Source organism: Babylonia areolata, chromosome 2, assembly GCF_041734735.1.
Source record: "Babylonia areolata isolate BAREFJ2019XMU chromosome 2, ASM4173473v1, whole genome shotgun sequence".
Classification (NCBI taxonomy): Eukaryota; Metazoa; Mollusca; class Gastropoda; order Neogastropoda; family Buccinidae; genus Babylonia; species Babylonia areolata.
In genome coordinates this window covers 53,954,040-53,974,216 of record NC_134877.1, presented here as the reverse complement: position 1 = coordinate 53,974,216, position 20,177 = coordinate 53,954,040, and the positions used below count along the sequence as shown (strand labels likewise).

Sequence of the window (20,177 nt, the reverse complement as noted above, 5' to 3'; positions counted from 1 at the left end):
AGGTTAGATTTTGATGGAATAAGAAGTTATGTGATGCTTTTTTTTTTTTACACAAACATTGGTGGGTCACCATAAATGACCCATTGTGTGTTTTAATGTGCAATGTTTGTAATTCTGTCTGTTTCTCCATCCTTTCTAGATCCTGAAGTACAATCAACACACACACACACACACACACACACACACACACACACACAGATGACTCTTGTAGATTGGTTGCACTGGGGATAACAGATTATTATGTATGTTTTTAGACTGCTCTCTCACTTTGACACTCTCTGTCACTGTCTCTCTCTCTCTCTCTCTCTCTCTCTCTATCTCTCGCGTGCGCTTTCTCTTTTTACATTTCACCCATAATTCTGTCTACAAATTGCTGGATATTAAACAATAAATAATAAAGGCATAGATTTATACATGTATATTTAACTATTTTCATGAAATTGTTTTTATCTCACTTTCTCTGTTTCTCCCGAACTCTGTAACTCCCAGATGTGTGTGTCATGCTTTTTTGACAGAAAGAACTTCTTCTCTGAGAAGAATTAGTCCCTTTGCCAGAACATAAGAAAATATATTTTAAAGAATTTTGACCAACCTGTTTTAGATGCATACACCAGAAAAGTTCTCTGCATGGATTTGAAGAAGAGAAGACATGTAAAATGAAATATTGAGTTCAATCCATTATCTCATGATGTTGACATTGCAATATGTTTTGTACATAGTAGCTCTACAAGGTGTCATTGATTGATATGGATTGTTACATTGTATGAGTGGCAGAAAGGTGAAGATGCTTATCTGCCAAACCAGTGTTCATGAAGGTCTGGTTTCAATTTCCACTTTCGCCCTCTTTCCTACGTTTGACTGGAAAAGTGAAACTGAGCATCTAGTCATTGAGATGAGATGATAAAATCAAGGTCCTGTGTGCAGCATGCACTTGGCACACTGAAAAAAAAACTCATGGCAACAAAAAGTGTTGTCCTCTGGAAAATTTCTGAAGAAGAAATCCACTGTGATAGGTACACACCTATAAACGCATGCACTGAAGGCCTGACTAGTGCGTTGCGTTATGCTGCTGTGATGCCTCCTTGAGAAACTGAAACTGAGCCTGCACAACAGGCTGCCTACCTGGGTAGAACAGTCTAAGAGCAGCTTTTAACCACTCATTCAATTCTAGTGTCATTCAAGGTCACTAATCTTGCATATAAGTTCTAAATATACAAATATACAACTTTTCCATAATGACTTCATCTGTATCTGCTGTTCAGGGAGATAAAAAGTAGTTTAACTTCATTCATTAGGCGTTTTTTTCTGTTTTGTTGATCAGTCCTGTTGACAAATGGCAGGAAGAGTGTTGAACATTTCAGGTGATGGGCTGAAGATGACAGTCATCTGAGTTCTGACCCTATTTAGTACACTTAATGCATTAAAATGATAATAAACATGATGTTATCAGAATGTTAATGCACAGACACCAAGCACAGCATAGTACAGGAATGTTTGTAATGCAGTGAGAAGAGTTTTTTTTCCCTCTTTGTCTGTCCGGAAGTGTAAAAAGTTTTGTATTCTGTCAACATGCTTTCTTCAAAATTTTGCCAAGAACATCCCTTTTGTTGCTGTGGGTACTTATGTGTGAACTAAGTGCCTGCTGCAGATGGGACCTGGGTATAATGTCTCATCTGAATGAACAGCATCCAGACTACCTCTCAAGGTCTACTGGATAGGAAGAACATTCTGGTAAATGTGGGATTTGATCCTGTGTCCTCAGGTTCTCTCACTTACAAGGCAGATACATTGCTACAGGCCCACCCTCCAATGTGTGTAGCACATTTCAAGTTTTATTTGTACTCATTATATAGTGAGTGTTACAGCATCTCATAATGACATTTTACGTTGACTCATTTTGTAAAGTACTGTATTTAAAAAAAAAAAACTATTATGTTGGTGTTTTGATATCTTTCAGGGCATTATATGAACTTTGTAAAGTAAGTAATTATGTATATCTTTCAGGGCAGTGTATGATGGTGACGATGTGGAACAGTTCCAAGAGAAGTTGGAAGACAGAATCAAAAGCCATGATCGGGACATTGAACGGATGTGCAATTACCATTACCAGGGCTTCATTGATTCTGTTCGAGAACTGCAACAGGTTGGCGGTGATGCCGCCAGTCTCAAGGTATATAGATACAGTGAAAGCTTTCTGTCCAGTTTTGCATCTTCATGATCAAATCATGATAATTCTTTCAGTCAAACTTCAGCTAAAAGAAAGAATAGCATGTTGCCATCTATACTTTAACAAACCCACTTCTAATAAATAGTATCCAAGGAACACAGATTATATTTTGTTGAAGGTGTTTTGTAGTCAAACAAATGACACCTGTATCTAATATGTCAGATGGCTTATGACTTATGTTCTTGTTTTTTTCTTGTTTGACTGTTTTAAGAAGGGAAGTTGTGGCCAATTTAAATGGTTGAAAATGCCCTGAAGTGAAGTTTGAACACAGGGCCAATGGTACGGGTAGAAATTGTCAGTTTAGGTATGAAATAATGTATTCATGAAAAAATCAGGGATATGCATATTCATCTGAATCCACAATGTAATAATGAAAACGAAGAATGTTTTTGTCAGAATAAGTGTTTATCCAGTATATTTTATTTTTCTTTATGATTACTGTCATCATTTCAGTTCAAGATATTTCAGTAATTAATCATTATTTTCCGTTCAACCCCAACACCTCTCCACCTACCCACTTAAAACAAAGAAGAAGAAAAAAATGTATGCTTTGCTTTGTATTATGTTCATACAGTCATTTAAAGATTTTTTGTGATTGTAACATAAGTTACAATACTAATTAACTGCTTTCATACCTAGCATTTTGCCAAAAATGATACAATTTATATAATAGAGTATATCAAAACTTTTTTTTTTAAGTATTTCAACTTGCTTTCACTGTCAGCTTCATACAGAGCAACATATGCAATACAGTGTAATGCAATACTTCACATCTTTATTTTTTCCTTTTCTTTCAGATGGATATAACACAGTGCAGTGAAGGGCAGTGCTGTACTAACCACCAATATTATAACACTACAGTTAGATATGTCATCAGTATTTTAGAGTAAGAACTGGGGAAACTGATGGAACTAAATTTTTTCTGTAAACCTGTCCCATGTTGCAGACAGAAATCAAACACCTTGACGGGGAACTGCAGAAGTCCTGTGGTCCCCTGCTGGAAATTGGGGACAAGCTGATTAAGTGCAGGAGGGTGCAGAAAAACATCACACAGGCCGTTGAAAACCTGTCCCTCTGCTTGCCAGGTTTGCTTTTATGCACTTTCTTAGTTTGTTTTTTTTTTTTTTGCTGCCCCATCATTTGCACTTTTTCAGTGGCATTTTTCCCACACTGCTCATTACGAATCCCCTATTCACAGCCACAGCTGAGGTCATCTGTTGCAGTCCCAGCATCAGCATTTATGCTTTAATTCATCAACTTGATCAGTAAAATAATTGTTTAGCAAGAATGAAAATGATGTAATCTTTCTTTGGGAAGAAGATGAGATGGCCTGGTTATCACTCACTCTTGCAACGTGTATGCTGCCATCAATCTTTGCATAAAAGAACATAAAACTTTGTTTTTCGCTTGAGGTAAGGAGGAAACCTATAACTAGGAGGAAACCTAAAACTAGGAGGAAACTTGCAAGTTAAAAATGCTAGTCAGTTAAAATTCTTTGAAACAGCAGCAGTTTGCTGCTAAAAAAACAATAACAAAAAACAAAAAAAAACCTTGTTTGTCTGGAATGAGTTTCCAATTTATTCAGCTCATAAAACTTGTCACTGCTTTACATGGTGCTATTCTAAACTCTTTTTTTTCTTTTTTTACATATGTTCTTGAGTGATATCCCAGACTTTTTTTTTTTATTATTGTGCCTGGTGTGTTTGTTTTCTGTTTTGTTGTTCTTGGTGACTTTTTACAATGGTGAACATATATAAACATAAAGATTGCAGAATCATTTCCAAACCTCTTGTTCATCCTGCAAGTTTGATGTTAGTTTTGCACTATTTTCTGTTTTGTCTGAGCATTGATGAAACCTTTTTCACCTTGTCTTTTCAGTACTTGAGATGTATGGAAAACTTCAAGAACAGATGAAAAATAAAAGGTAATTTCTTTCAAACTGTAGTGTGTGTGCATGCGTCTTGTACCTCTGTGTGTGTGATTGGTTACTGTGGTTACTGTATGGAAAAAAGCAGCAGTTATAGTCATGGAAGAATTCTTTGTTAACAAATTCTCTCCCACCCCAATTTCTCTTACACCACTATCTTCGCTTGCTGACTGTAACTAGCTTTCCTTATATCTGCAGTCTGTTTATAGGTCAACCAGACAGTAGCATATTTCAGGGAGAGGGAAATTTCAGCTCAGTATGTGTATGTTTATTATTTATTGTGATTTTTCTATAATCGTTATGCAATACAGTATGCTGTGTTTATGATATGTATGTATATTTGAAATATGTTTATTGATTCTTCCTGTTTTCGAAAACATTAAAGATATTACCTGCAATGTGTGGAGTGGATGTATGAAATGTATGCAATGTTTTAACATCTGTCTTTGTCATATATTTAATACATCTGTTTTTACAATAAAGTTTCCATGTTGAGTACTTGCCTGTCATGGTAATGCACCTGGCCAAATTTCTCTAATTTGGGATGATAATATAGTTTTCATTTCATTTATGTGTTTTACGTAACAATTGATCAAATAATACATTGGCAGGGATGTGAATTTATTTGTTTTACATAATAGTCAGTTCAGTAACACAGTACATAGGGATGTGAATTTGTATCTTTTACATAACAGTTGATCCAGTAACACAGAACATAGGGATGTGAATTTATGTGTTTTACATAAAAATTGATTCAGTAATACAGTGCATGGGGATGTGGCTTTAGGCGTCTTTCAAACAGTCGATCCAGTAACAATGCATGTAGATGTGGCTTTACACGTTTTACATAACAATCAATCTAATAATATCGTGCGTGGGGATGTGATACCAGGTACTACCCGGCACTGAAGACTCTGGAGCAGCTCGAGCACACGTACCTGCCCCGGGTCATGACCCACTGGTTTTCCCAGACCATGGCCGACGCCATCCCCAAACTGCGCCAGCAGATCCAGGAGGCGTCCATGTCAGAGCTCAAGGACTTCCTGGAGAGTATCCGCAAGCACTCCACTAAAATCGGGGAGGTCGCCATGAAACATGTCAGTGGTTGGGATTTATTGATCTCCGTGTGTGTTGGTGGGTAGGGTGTGTTAGTGTGAGTGAGTGGGTGCTTGTGTGTATGTGAGTGTGTGTGTGTGTTTGAAACTTATGTGTGTGGTGTGTGTGCATGTTTGTTGTGTGCATGTGCGTTTGTATGTGTGTTTGGTGTGTATATATGCAAACATGTTTGTGTGTGTGTGTGAATGTTTTTGTGTGTGCGATGTATTTGTGTATGTGTGTGTGTTCGTATGTTTTTGTCAAATGTTATCCGCACATGCATGTGTGCAAATGTATTTGTGTATGTGTGTGTATTCATATGTTTTTGTCAAATGTTATGCACACATGTATGCGTACATGTGATTTTGTGGCACTGACCTGTCTTAATAGGGGTTTGTTGACATGAATGATTGTGTATATGTTAGTTTTTGTGTGTATGTTTGTGTGTGTGTGTGCATTGCACAGTTTGTCATTTCAAGTTACAGCTCTAGCATTATGAAGCACCTTTTTGTCTAAATTTCAGGGTGATACACAATCTGAAAATGATTCTCTCTTTTTTCTTTTTCTTTTTTAGACTTTGTACAAGTCAGTGAATAGCTCTCTCTCCCCACCCCCCATCCCCTTTTGTTTAATTTTGAGGAACTTTGAAAAGATTGTGTCATGGTGTGTGAGAGGTATTACTGGAGCAAGCAGAATGTGTTCTGCTATACTTGTGTTAAACAGAAATAGCCCGTCCACTCCTTGTCAATAGACCCTTGCAGGTAATGACAATAGAGTGCCAAAGTCTTCTCTCTCTCCACCCTTCACTCTTTTTTTTCTTTTCTTTTTCTTTTTTTTTTTTTTTTTTTTCTTTCTTCTTTTGTTGTCTTTTGGGTCATCTCACGCTGTTAGAAGTGCAGTTTCAGAACACATGTACCAGAAGTTTATTTCAAAAAAGAATATCCAACATCATGTGACATTTTTATAAAAGATAGGTTATATTGTGGGATATGTCTGCTGCAAATTATATGTTTACCCTGATAAGAGTGTTATTTTCCCACTAAAGGTTTGATGGATTCTAAACAGTGACCCCTTACAAATTATGGTGTTAGTATACTTCCATTTCTTCCACTGTGTAAAAATTTTTATGTCAGAGTTTGGCCTATGAAATAAACTTAAACACAAAGGTAACCCCCTTTATATGTGAAATGGTTCATTCTGATAAAGTCTGGAAAAGGAAAAAAAAAGAAATAAAATTTGTTGCAGGCTGCTGAACAGAACAACATGGATCCCACCATTGCCAAGAAGAGAGTAAAGAAACGGCGAGCACCACCTCCCCCCAACCCCTTCACAGGGGAGGTAGACCACCCGCCTGAGCCATCTATAGTGGATGACGATGAGGAGGAAGATGTATGCAGACAAATTTGTTCACTCAAAGATTTTTTTTTTTTTTTTTAACCCTGTAACAGTTTGTTTTGCTTGTTTGATGTTGACTAGAGTGACTGGATACTGAAGCTGGACTTATAGTAATAGAAGACGAAATTTTAGGGTGTACCTCTGTCTCCATTTTTTGTATTTGATTTCTTCGCCTATGTTTCCTCTCAACAAAGCATCTCTCTGTCCCACACCGATTTCTTGTATACATTCAGTCAAGGTGGCTTGATTGCAAAATTGTTAAAATGATTGGTCTTTTTTATTTTGAACTGTTTTGATGGTTAGTTTTAATGTAGTAAAGATAAAGAAAAACTGTTGGACTCTCAGCAATATTTATTAGGAAATCTAGGAGTGACTTCAGTGCACTAGAACTGCTGATTGGTAAAAAAAAAGGAAAGAAAAAGATATCTAAACCAGGGGAAGAGCTTAACAAGAGCTTTTACTTGTTTTTGAATAGATTGGGTTGTAGGAGAGTGTGTGTGTATCATGTGGACAATAGATTCTTTCAAACTGGAGGATCTGATGGACATTTTACATCTCTCCGCAGATCTTTTTATGCCACCAGAGGGAGATGTTTTGTAACTATTTGCTTGTCTTGTAGCAATTTACATGTACTGTTAATGGTATGATGTTGATTAGATGAGAAAAGATAAGAAACCCAGTCATCTTCCCTTTTCTTTCTTACATTTCCTGTCTTTTCTTACTTTGAAGGAATTAAGTGCTCAGGACTTGGTGGACTTCTCTCCAGTCTACAGATGTTTACACATTTATGCAGTTCTGGTAAGTGAAGTTTTTTTCTTTATTTTACTTTTTTTTCCTTTTTTTACAGACCGTAAAATGTAGTCAGTCCTTGAGGTCACGGCAGAGTTATTAATATCAGATTTTGTGATGTTTACAAACACAGAACACCTGATAGTTTGGCAGAAAAGGCCCATTTTATGTGCATGTACTTAATAATGATATGGTAGAAAAGATCAATTTGTATAATATGCACATACTTAGCAGCTATTTACCTGGAAACATTGTGGATTTAAGATTTCGAAAATATTGTTGAACATTGCCATGAGAGGCGTAGATTTTCAGATCAACAGCATGGTATGAACCTGTCCAAAACTTCATCTACATTTTGCCTGCATGATCAGCATCATTAAATTATTTTATATACTGAGTGTGTGTGTTTTTTAGGGTGACAGAGATGAATTTGAATTCTACTACCGCCAGCAAAGATGGAAACAGGCACGTCTTTCACTACAGACTCCCCACAACATGGTAAGGAATCAAACCTTTTGGACTAATCCCATCATGGCAAATTGTGAAGTACAAAAGAAAAGTCTGAACTTAGGGGTGGTTTTGGAATCTTAGTGGGAAATTGGTTGTTAGCTTTAGTCAGGAAAAAGTAAAGATGAGCAGCACCAGGTGGCAAAAGAAGATATTAATTCTCTTCATTTTATGTGTGTGCACTCATTAGCTTTCCCTTTGTAAGTTTTAGATTATCACAGCCATTTTCTCTGTGCCATTTAAGAGGAAAACTTCAATGCAAAAGTCACTGATAACCCAAAACGATACTTCAGAGTTGGAACAGTGATTGAACACCGATTTGGTTTGCAGTTTATGAATAAAGAATTATCTGGTGAAATGTAAGAAATCACTCAGGAAATAAGAGTTTGCCAGCATTTGTCCCTGGCCCTGCAGTGTAGAAAGAAGTGAATTGAATGAAGTGACAGCCATACCAGTCAGAATGAGGATCATAGCGAATGGCATCGTTGAGCTGTTAGACATTGTACATGCAGGCTATCAGTGGTTCTCACAGGATGTTTCCTCTGCTGCTCAGTAGAAGGGGAGAGTGATAATGAAATGAATTGGTTGTTTAAGACACTGGCCCATTTATTTGACACTTGACAACTTTGCCTGATCCTACTGCTGACATTGATATTTAAGGTTTTGTATCTGTTTCAGCATGAAAGTATAGAAGCCTTCAAGAAATATTTTCATGACGTTGTTGGGTAAGTACCTTGGTTGATATGTACAGTGGTGGAAGAGAGGGGAAGAAATACGGCTTTTATGTGCTATTTGAAATTACCTATTCAGTATTTATTTAAATGTCAGTATAATAGGCCTTGTTATTATACCTAAAAAATGATTTTATTTTCCACAATCAGCATTGACGTTGATAATCTTCAGATGTTTTTACCATCTGGTCTGACTTTTTCAGCTTATATAAATTACTTGATACATCAGTGGAGTAAAATGTAGTTTGAGAGCAGGCAGAAAATTATGAAATATTAGATTTTGATTTTTCAGTTAGTCGAGTTAAGAAGGATGAGAAGTAACCAGATGTCATCAGTATATCACTTCAGTGATAATTGTTGGTGTATGAATTGACATACTGCTCAAAGAAAACGCTAGACATCATTTTTCTGTCAGAAATGTGCATTATATTTGTGAATGGATATGTTCCTCCAACACAGTTGCAAGAATAATCTGTGGCACTGGACATCACTTCTCTGTCAAACAGTTGCATTCGAAAAACAAAACAAAAACATTGTGCTAACATTACAATCCAGGTCCTTTAAAACATAAACTCAGCAGACAAGAAATACAACAGCATATCATTCTCTTACCAACAGCATGTCATTTGCTTATACAAATATCTAAATAATTTGTCTGGGGTGTAGGTTTTTCGTGGTGGAGGACCACATCCTGCACACAACCCAGGGTCTGGTGACCAGGTCCCACATGGATGAACTGTGGGAAAAAGCTGTGGAGAAGATGTCTTCCACCCTGAGATCCACAGCTGTGAGTTTTGCTATTCCGCTCTCTTTTCTTTCTTTTGTACTTTATTTGTCCTTTCTCTCTCTCTCTTCTTTGTTGTCTTCTTCTGCTTCAGACGTTTTGTTCGTTTCTTCCTTAAAATTTTGTTTTTCAGTTTGCAAGGATTGAAAGTGACGAGATTGATAAAAACAGCATGCTTGATTGGCATGCATTAATGATCTGGGTTGGGTTGCACAAGTGACTTAAGTTTACTTCTCATTAACAATATATCCAAGTCTGTGTTTCCATACACTTAGGAAAATTCTTAAGGCTTAGCAAACTTAGCATAACTTAGTGACAGTAAGTTTTTTAATTTATCATGGAGAGTTAAGTGGCAAAGTAAGGCAATACATTCTGTAATTCTTCCTGTCGTTTTATGATATGACTGCATCAACTCTGTGACTCATGACAAAAAGATAAGAAAAGCAGTGTCACTAATGGTGACAGTTTTCATCACATTGAGAGTAAATAGATTTCCTAACATTACAAATTTACCCCCATTCCCCCTTTTTTCCCCTTTATCAGCATATTGTTTATTAGCTTGTGCTCTTTGTGATATATGCTGGAAAATGACTTACTTTACCAGCTGAAAAGGTGCATTTATGTATAAGGTGCAGGGGAGAAGGTCAAGGGAGAAATATTGCCTTCAGTCGAAAACTTATGGTTCTTTTTTGTTTGTATATTTTTAATAAGAATTAGAAATGGTGTTTTGTGTGTTGAGGAACAGTAGGAATTTTATTTATGTAGGAGTACGTTTTGAGCTACTTGCTTGCTTCGGGTGCATTTTTCTGTACCCAGTCAGTTCCAGCACTGCTCTTAGAAAGTCATTCATGTGATATTTGTGTATTGTACATCAGCTGCTTTAAGTTTTGTGCTGGCTTTTCTTTGGTTCATCTCAAGTGTCCTGACGCAACACATTGTAGATGTTTGTAAAATGTAGTGTGAGGACCAGAATTTGGAGTAGATGATTCTGCTTCTGTTGTTGGTGGCATTTTTTGTTGTTGTTTTTGGGTTGTTGTTTTTCATACTTTTGGGTTGGTTGGTGGGTTTGGAATATACTTACATGCTTCCTCTTTTGTTGGCTTGTTTATGGTTATTGATGTTTAGAGTGGGGGTTTTTTGTGTTTTTTTGTGTTTGTTTGTTGTTGTTGTTTTTGGGTTTTTTAAGGTGGTGTTCTTTTGCTTTCAAAAAAACTATTGCCTTGCTGTGAAAATGTGAGCGAGTGACCCATGTGGGGGCTATTACCTTTACGTAAGAGAAGCAAGACAGGATGGGACAGAAATGATGAATGATGTACATGTGTATTTGACAGGCAAGACTTGTTACAAAGCCAAACTGGACATCTGAGGTATTGCCAGTTTACACGTACAGTGTAGTGGATTGCAGAACCAAGAAAACTATGTGTAGTTGTCATAATATATCACCCCAAACTAACCTCCTTTTTTTTTGTTTCTTTTTTTCTTTCTTTTTTTTTTTTTTTAACAAACTGTACGTTTGTGCTTGTTTTAGATACTAACAAGCCATTATCAGCTTCTGTACAAGTTTGCTTTATAGTCTTATAAGTTATGTAAGTGGAATAAAAAATGAATATGCGGTACACACACACACACACACACACACACACACATGTACATATGTATAGAGATAGATAGATATAGATATATATACATATACATATACACTCTGATAGGCAGGCAGAAGAAAAATGTGGCGCTGTCAGTGTAGCGACGCACTCTCCCTGAGGCGAGCAGCCCAAATTTCACACAGAGAAACCTGTTGTGACTGAAGAATAATACAGTACAATACAATTTATGATGTATATTACATTCATATTTATTTTAACATTACATGGGAAATGAATATTTTCCAACTTTTTTTTTTCTTTATTTGTATCTTCTTTTTTTCTTCTGATTTAACACAAAATCTTTACGAAGTTTGAGTCCCATCTTTTGTTCTTTCCACCATGCTGTTGATGCACTGCAAGAATGTCAGTGTGACTATCTCTGTTGTGGTTACTTTGAATAGAACGATGAATGGGTGTCAACACGCAGGAGTGCTTGAACATGATGATGATGATGTGTGAGTTCTGACTCACAGGGGAGGATCATGAAGTCAGTGATGTGTCGGTTATGACTGAGGAGAAGCTTTAACATAGATATATTGTATCAGTTTGTTTGTCAACACTCCTCATGATTTTGACACACAGAAGCTTTAACATAATGATGTGGGTTTTGACACAAAATATTTAACATAATGATGTGGGTTTTGACATGCAGGAGAAGCTAACGGGCGAGTTCCGTCATGCAATTCCCGAAGCTCTGGAAGAAGAGCTTGAGCTAGATGCTGAAGAGGTTTTTCCCTGCTTCCTTTTTACTTTTATGCAGCTTTGATTTTCTGACCAGAGATATGAAAGCCTCCGGACCCTTTTCACTTGGCACTTGTGTACCTGTATGATTGACATGATCACTGTTGCAAAGAATCAGAAAACCATTTGGCACTGAAATATGTGTTGTGTATCAATGCCAGGAACAAGCTTGTGTGTCTTTGGTTTTTGTTTGTTTCTGTTGTGTATATACACATATTGTTTTCTTTCAATGATCAGTGTGTTTGAGTGCACCGTGTTGATTTCACTTGATTCCTTGTGAAACTTTTCCTGAGCATTGTTCCGTGTGTTCCTGCTACAGTATCTGCTCACCAGTTTATGTATGCAGATGATCCTTGACACACCTGACTTCCTTGTTTTGCCTTCTGAAATCCCTTTTTCGTGTGTGTGTCTGTATGTCGTCTGCATTTTGTGGAGGATGATAAGAAATAATGACCTTCTGTAAGGTTTGTACTGCATCCACATGAATGTTTGTATGGGGTACATAAAAAGGACCTTGTGTATGACTTGTATTTGTACGGCATCTCTTGCAGTGAAGGTATGTGTGTCTTGCACTGTCTGACAGCATCATTTTTGTATTTATTGAAAGAGAGTGATAACTCAGTACTGACACAAGGATGTGTGATTGTGGGTGCTCTTTTCTCTCTCCTTTCTTTCATTCATTTTCTTTTCTTCCTTTCTTTCTTTTTTGGGTTTTTTTGTTTGTTTGTTTGGGGTTGTTTTTTTTTGTTGTTTTGTTTTTTCTTTCTTTCTTTTGTCTTTTTTTCTTAACCCTTTCGCTGCCAGGAAAATAAGATTTAAGTGAAATCTATTTGCCAGGGTTTTTTCACAAAAAACGGGTATAAATTTTCCAAAAATTCTGTGCTCTTTGTCATTGGAGAAAGACCCATAAAAGTATATATTTTCTGAAAGGTAAATGAATAAAGAATACAAAACACATGCTGTTTTCCCATTTTATATATATTTTAGTGACATGCTGTTGTTTTGAAATCAGTGTTTTGTTTTTTGTCACATTTTCAACTTGTTCATTACAAACATTAGTCAGGTAATTAGCACAAAAACATCATATTTTCTGGACAAATGGATATCTGCAAACACAAAATCATACTAGAACAACCACAATATATATATATATTTTTTTTTTAAGAGATAGATACACAATACATTGTGACTTCTCCAAGTGATAAGATGGATGTGAGGCCACGCCCCCTCAGTCTCCACCCCTCTCCTCCTCACCCCTCTCACACGGTCACTTGATTCAGTTCTCATCAGACCGCGTTGGCTGCGTGCCAAGAATATCGCTCTGCTGCTAATTCGGTCATCTGTCGTCTGCTAACATGTGTACAGCCGGCATCACTCACTGACAGTCGCATCTTGGCCACTCTCTTCATTATTCATTTATTTTCTATCAGATCGTCCTATAAATGTTCATCCCTATCTTCTCCTTCGAATTTAAGCTTCAATTCTTTCTGAGCATCAGCTAAAGAAAGAAATCATGGTTGATTTAGTTCGTCACGATCGCATGTCTTGAGCACGGCGTCAGTCCGACATTTTGTTGAGCGAGCGAGGAGAGAAGTCAGGCAAACGCTTGGACAGTGACCCAACCAAAACGTTCAGATAAAGGACTGCTTCATGACGTAGATGGGGTTTCTGGCTATGAATAGAATCTAGAGAGATTCCCCAGGCTAAAGCTACCACTATTTTTGCCAAGGAAGTGAATGCAAACCAGGGAAAAGTCAGAATATTTCGATGACGAGTTATCTCGTCATGCAGGCAGCGAAGCATACATGCTTGCCATGACGAGTTATCTCGTCATGCAGGCAGCCTAGGGGTTAATGGGGGAGGGGGGGGGCAGGGGCTGAATTGTCTGACTGTGTATGTACCAAGTCATATTCTGCTTGTGCAGTCCCATACAAAACATTCATCATTTTCAGAGCATGTTGGCTTATGAGCATACAAATAACAGCATGAGCATGCTGCAAGTTACTCACAGTCATTTGTCTCACTCTTTCACTCTCTCACATTCTCAGAGTCTCTGTGCTTCCGTCTCTGTGTCTCTTTCTCACTCTCTCATTCTATCTCTCTCTCATATATATATGCATATATATATATATATATATATATATATATATATATATAAAAATGAATGATACAAATATAAAAACGTACAGTGCTCATTCTATTGATAATAGTTGAAAATAAATGTGAAAAGAATAGAGAAAAAAAAACCTGTAAACTGTACAATTTAAAATCAGCAGAAGTCTGTTTTTGAGTGTGTGTGCACATGATAAAGTACATAAATACAATATAAAGGAATGTTGTTGAAAAGTATCAGTCAGTGTTATTATTATTTGAAATTATTTGTTTTGTCACTGTTTATTACTTATGATATATTCAATAAAACAAAGTTCAGAGTGTTTCTCTTCTGTTTTGACAAGCCATTTGTGTGTATGAATGTTTGTGTGTTTATGTATATGCATCTGTCCGTAGTTATATACTGTGTTTATGTATATATTTACATGTGTGGTGGTGTTTGTGTGTGTGTGTGTGTTACTAGCTGATTCAGATATCCATCAATATGAACTACCTTGAACGGTCCTGTCCTCACCTGGAGGCCTACATCTCCAGTCTCACCGGGTCAGTCACACACCTGTGTCTGTCTTCTCTTGTTTTTTCTGCTGTAAACCTTTCTACACTTCACTAGTCATGCAGGCCGCAGTGTAGTCTACCTGTATTTTTGGTTTGTGTATTTTGATGTTTACATGTGTCGTACTGTGTATGATGTTTATGCAACCTAATATTCACATACCTCTTTACAAGGGATGTTTGTACAACATAATGTTCGTATGCCCCTTTATAAGTAAACCATCTTGAATCTTCAACCAGTCATATAGGGGGGATTGACACCATATCCCGCTCCTTGTCTCACAGTCATTGTCCAGAATTAACTCACTCTGGATGAAAGGCCCCGATCAGGGCCATACTGTTCACAACCGTTTCAGACAAATGGCCCCGATTGGGGCCTCCAGTAGTTTTGAATTTATGGTGTGGCACCTAATTTCCATAATAAGGTTATGAGCTAAGAATATCTTAATTGACCATTCCACTCTTCACAGCAACCAATAAATGCAGTATGTGTTGCTGTGCTCGCAAGCAGGAGAGGTATTTTCAAGGTGACTGGTTCACATGAACAGTGCATGTCAACAGTGGCGTCTGACCCAGTTTCGTCTCTGCGAAAAGGCAGACAGAATTAGGGGAAAGGGCCTGTTTGGAGCTATATAACGTTCTGAATTTGTGTCAAACTTTTAATGCTTTCCTGGAATCATTTACAAGTCATCAGTGTGTGCAAATTTCGAACAAAAAATATGGATAATTTTATCATCTCATTGTATGATAGCATAAGAAGGGGGGAAGTTTTATATTTTGTCCCAAACTAACTCATTATGTTACTGATCAGTCAGGAAGTTTTCATTTCATAAATTCAAACATTTGTTTTTCAGTGATTTTATTTCTTACCCATACAAATGGGTCGTCTGTGGGGAAAGTTAGAGGAGCTAACTGGCAGTAGTAGTCGTAGGCCTCCTTCGGTCATGGCTGACCATGGATAGAGTATATCCGACCTTATGTCTAATTGGGCTGTCTGCTTGTACTGGCAGTACTAAGTGAGTTAATGATTGAAATGAAAAAACTTTTTTTTAAGTCTGTTGTTCAAAGGGATGATAGTTTGAGGTGAAGCAATCACTTGACATCAGCAGTATGCCTGTGTGTGTAGCAAGAACGCTTAGGTGATGCAGATTCAGTTCTTAGATCTGTGCGTCTTGATATACTGACACCTGGCGCATGTGTCATTATTATTTGTTGATGTGGATTCATTGGTTCTTTTGATGATTTATATTCTTTCCTTTATCATTGGTGGGTTGTGTTTTTCAGTGCTGAAAAAGACAGTGTCCACGTTGCAAGACTTCATGGCACATCCATGTTCAAGGTGAGATACCACGTCTTTTTCTGTGTTCAGTTCTTCTCAAGGTTCGTGTTGGATGAAGCAACATGTTTTCAGTATTCATGGTTACTAAAATCACAGTAGATTAGCCCTGACAGTGGCATGCATTTTTCTGGCTTTGTTGCCTATTTGCCAAGCATTTTTTGGTCACAGAGAGTGATAATTGAAAATTATAGCATAAAAACTACTGCAAAAATAGTATGAATAACTCCTATTTTTCTGAAAGTAACAGTGAACGGAGTATGAATTTCTGACAGTCCGAAGTTTATTGAACACGTTGGTTAGTACTGAGTGGACCATGAATTTGAGATGAACAAATTTCACATAATTTCTGAATATATGTTATTGATTCTTTGTAAAAGCACTTGAAACAAACAAGAAAATGATTAAAACTTAATATGTCCCCGTACCTTATGTACACAAAGTTCTGAATTTTAATTCAAACAAGTGTATTCTACACATATTCAGTCATTCAGTCTCATGCACATGTTCTCTTTCACACTCACACACCATCCCATTACACACACACATATCCCATCATACACGCGTGTGCGCATACACACACACATGCACACACACACACATATCCTGCAACTGCCAGACTGTGTCATGCCCACTCACCTCATGCTCACTTCTTGAATGATGTCAAACAGGTTAACTGTGACCCAGTTGGCACAGAGTGGAGTAGAGTGAGTAGTGTTCATACCTCACCAGCATACATTAGCTGATCCCTTTGTTTGATGCCAGTGTGCTTTGCTAAATCCATGCTCGTCCAGTGTTTTTCATACCTCACATGAATCTCTTCCACCTCCTCCATCACTCCCCATTTCTTTCCATTCCTGCCCAAAATGAGTGGAGGGTTTGCCTCAAGTTCAACTCCAGGTAGGCCACAAAGCTATACTTGGCCTCCTGCTCAGCTTTCCAACTGCCCCCTCCTCTCTCCTCTCTCTCTCTGCAGATCATCAGCCTCATCTTCAGTCTCATCAAGCGAACTATCTGACAAGATTTTACCACACCTGGCACTAAACTCATCATCATCAGTGGCTTGCAGAGCTTTTGCAACATCTTGGGTGACAAAATTTGAAACATTTTTTGCAACATGCTACTACCATTTCACACCACCCAAACCAGATTGTTGTTTGCCATCCACCAATTTGACAGCGTCATCTGCGTCTCTGAGAGGGGTATGAAAAAGTAACTCCTGGAATGACCACGCAAAGGTTACTGCGTTTTGCTCCTTGTGAATGATTAAAGTAGACATGTCAAGCTTTCTGATTGATACCCAGTGGGACAAAGCAACTTTAAAATAGAAATGGGAAAGGTCTTGAAGTGATGTGGACATGTATATTTATAAGTGTGTGTATATATATATATATATATATATATATGTGTGTCCTTGAAAAGGTCAGTGTTGTACCTAATGTAAACAGAAATCAACCACATTGGCTGTTTTGTAGGCATTATCCTCTGAATTACAAACAGGCTGACACAAACACACACGCACACGCGCGCGCACACACACACACACATGCGCACACATGCACACTTGCATGACGTACTTGGGGACTCATTGCTGGCATAGAGCCATATGAACTGAGCTTTTGTAGTCTTGCACAAAACAGCATCACTCAGTTTCATTCTCTGAACATTAAAATATACTCCTCACGTGCCCATCTTGTCACAGTCAGATGTGCTCACACACACACACCAGAAAACATTGGCAGCAGAGACAATAAGAGAGAGGGGGCTGGGGGAGGAATCATTCATAATAGATCTAATGAGTTTCTGATTTTATTTATATTTTCAGCTAATTTATCCAGTTTTCATACCAACAAAACAATTGTGGCATGTGATTAACTTATCCTTTTGTTCAGCTGATAAGTGTTGTGCCCAGTTTTAAGTGTTCCAGTTTCTTCAGAATATAATAACCATGCAGAGAACTCTTTCAGGATGCACGTAGTGATGCAGAGCAACACATATACCAGCAACTCAATGCCAAGATTGATGAGTTTATGGATCTAGGTGAGTGCCTGCTTTCAGTCCTTTCCATTTCTTTGACTGGCACTTGGGTTTATGAACTGTCTTGTTGCTATGACATTGATTTTTTTAACTGTTCTGTCACTATAACTTTGATTTACTTACAGGCTATCCTATATCCTGTGTCCTATTACATTTGTTTAAGCTGTTCTATTACAGCAGCATTGGTTTATGAGGTATTTGTCATTTGTCAGCACCTGTTCTCCCTTTCCAAACTTTCAAGAGTGGCGCAGCTATGTGCAGATTTTGTCTAATGAGGGAACTGAAAATTTGTACATCTCCTGTGTCCTGTATACAGTTTGTATAATTACTGACCAGTTTCTGATAATTACATCTGATTGAATCTTCAAATGGAACTTGAGGTGAAAAATGTCATCTTTCTCACACCCACTAGATTTTGTTATTGTTGTTAAAGGATTCTCCTAAATGCAAACATATAGTGATACAAAAGGATATTGATGACAGACTGTTGGTTCTGTGAAGAAGGAAAAAATGATAAGACTGTTGGTTGTGTGAAGGATGTTGATGACAGACTGTTGGTTCTGTGAAGAAGGAAAAAATGACAAGACTGTTGTGTGAAGAAGGAAAAAATGACAAACTGTTGGTTGTGTGAAGAAGGATATGACAGACTGTTGGTTCTGTGAAGAAGGAAAAAATGACAAGACTGTTGTGTGAAGAAGGAAAAAATGACAAACAGTTGGTTGTGTGAAGAAGGATATGAAAGACTGTTGGTTTTGTGAAGAAGGATATGAAAGACTGTTGGTTGTGTGAAGAAGGATATAGATGACAGACTGTTGGCTCTGTGAAGAAGGATATAGATGACAGACTGTTGGCTCTGTGAAGAAGGATATAGATGACAGACTGTTGGCTCTGTGAAGAAGGATATAGATGACAGACTGTTGGCTCTGTGAAGAAGGGTGTAGATGACAGACTGTTGGCTCTGTGAAGAAGGGTGTAGATGACAGACTGTTGGCTCTGTGAAGAAGGGTGTAGATGACAGACTGTTGGCTCTGTGAAGAAGGGTGTAGATGACAGACTGTTGGCTCTGTGAAGAAGGGTGTAGATGACAGACTGTTGGCTCTGTGAAGAAGGGTGTAGATGACAGACTGTTGGCTCTGTGAAGAAGGGTGTAGATGACAGACTGTTGGCTCTGTGAAGAAAGGTGTAGATGACAGACTTGTGCCACATCTGTCTTGCAGCTGCCTATGACTGGACGCTGATGGAGTCCAAGGGTCACCCCAGCAGCTACATCTCTGACCTGATGGCCTTCCTCCAGAGCACCTTCATGTCCTTCACCAACCTGCCTGTACGTAATTACGTAATGCCCCACCCCTCCGGCTCCTCCCCACCCCCCCAAGCTCCCATCTTCCGCCCCTCCCCCCTGTCCCTGTGCCCCCTTTGTAGTGTTACCCACTGTGGTGTTTACTGGCTAGATGACATGATATATTGTGTTGTCAGTGTAGTGTTTTTAAAGTCAGTAAAACCCCTGTAGTGGGTGTTGTTTAGGTTGTCCCTCACTGGGCGGTCAGACTGAGAAGGTGTTATTGTTAGTTTGATTTCTTGTTGTTTGTGTGTGTTGTGTGTGGGCACAGAGGGGGCAGGGACTGGTGGTGGACAGGGGCAAGGTTGGGTGTGGGTGGAGAAAAACTAATTGTTCAGCAGTCCTCTTTGTTTTTTAATGTTTGTAACTGCATCACTGTTAGTCATTGTGAATGCTCTTTTGAGAGCAGTGTGATTGTCTTCAGTGTATGCATTGTGTATCATTGACACTGTGTTTGTGTGTGAGAGAGGAGGCAGAGAGACTGTTATTTCTCATGTTCGTTTTAAAGATGCCATTTTTCACATGGGTCAGTTGGTATGTAAAAAAAAATTAAAAGCAGTCACGCAGAAAATATCTTCTGCAGGACTAGTTCTAAGCATACAGATAATATTTCCGCAAGAGGTAAAAACAAAACAAGGTACTTAAGACCCCTCTTAATCGACATATCATACTTTATTTAACTATTAGTGATTGTGTATATTTTGGTCACAAATTAAAAAAAAAAAAATTTTAAACCCAGCTTATTAGCATTTGCATGTTGTTGAGGATCCTTCAACATTACATTTAATTACACATACTTAACCGTGACCCAACTAGTGCAGACTCCGGCAGGGGTCTGACATTCCTGTCCTGTGCAAACTACTATCCGCCTATGCGGAGCAGACGAAACTACGGCCGATAACCTCCCGGAAGTAGGTAACCTCCCCTTTGTCCCGCTGGTTATCGCCCTCTTTTTCCGGCAG

The 20,177-nt window shown here is 38.0% G+C and overlaps 1 protein-coding gene across 1 annotated transcript in view; it reads left to right on the top strand.

Annotated features, from left to right (window-relative positions):
• LOC143277780 (exocyst complex component 6B-like) overlaps positions 1 to 20,177 on the top strand; it is a 47,877-nt gene that overhangs the window by 547 nt on the left and 27,153 nt on the right. The window contains exons 2-16 of the mRNA XM_076582685.1: positions 2,005 to 2,170; positions 3,174 to 3,312; positions 4,106 to 4,151; positions 5,047 to 5,251; positions 6,495 to 6,638; positions 7,374 to 7,442; positions 7,848 to 7,931; positions 8,619 to 8,665; positions 9,338 to 9,458; positions 10,787 to 10,822; positions 11,751 to 11,825; positions 14,415 to 14,494; positions 15,788 to 15,842; positions 17,807 to 17,879; positions 19,094 to 19,200. Of these exons, the coding sequence (XP_076438800.1) occupies positions 2,005 to 2,170; positions 3,174 to 3,312; positions 4,106 to 4,151; positions 5,047 to 5,251; positions 6,495 to 6,638; positions 7,374 to 7,442; positions 7,848 to 7,931; positions 8,619 to 8,665; positions 9,338 to 9,458; positions 10,787 to 10,822; positions 11,751 to 11,825; positions 14,415 to 14,494; positions 15,788 to 15,842; positions 17,807 to 17,879; positions 19,094 to 19,200 (1,447 nt within the window). The remainder of the gene's footprint in view (positions 1 to 2,004; positions 2,171 to 3,173; positions 3,313 to 4,105; positions 4,152 to 5,046; positions 5,252 to 6,494; positions 6,639 to 7,373; positions 7,443 to 7,847; positions 7,932 to 8,618; positions 8,666 to 9,337; positions 9,459 to 10,786; positions 10,823 to 11,750; positions 11,826 to 14,414; positions 14,495 to 15,787; positions 15,843 to 17,806; positions 17,880 to 19,093; positions 19,201 to 20,177) is intronic.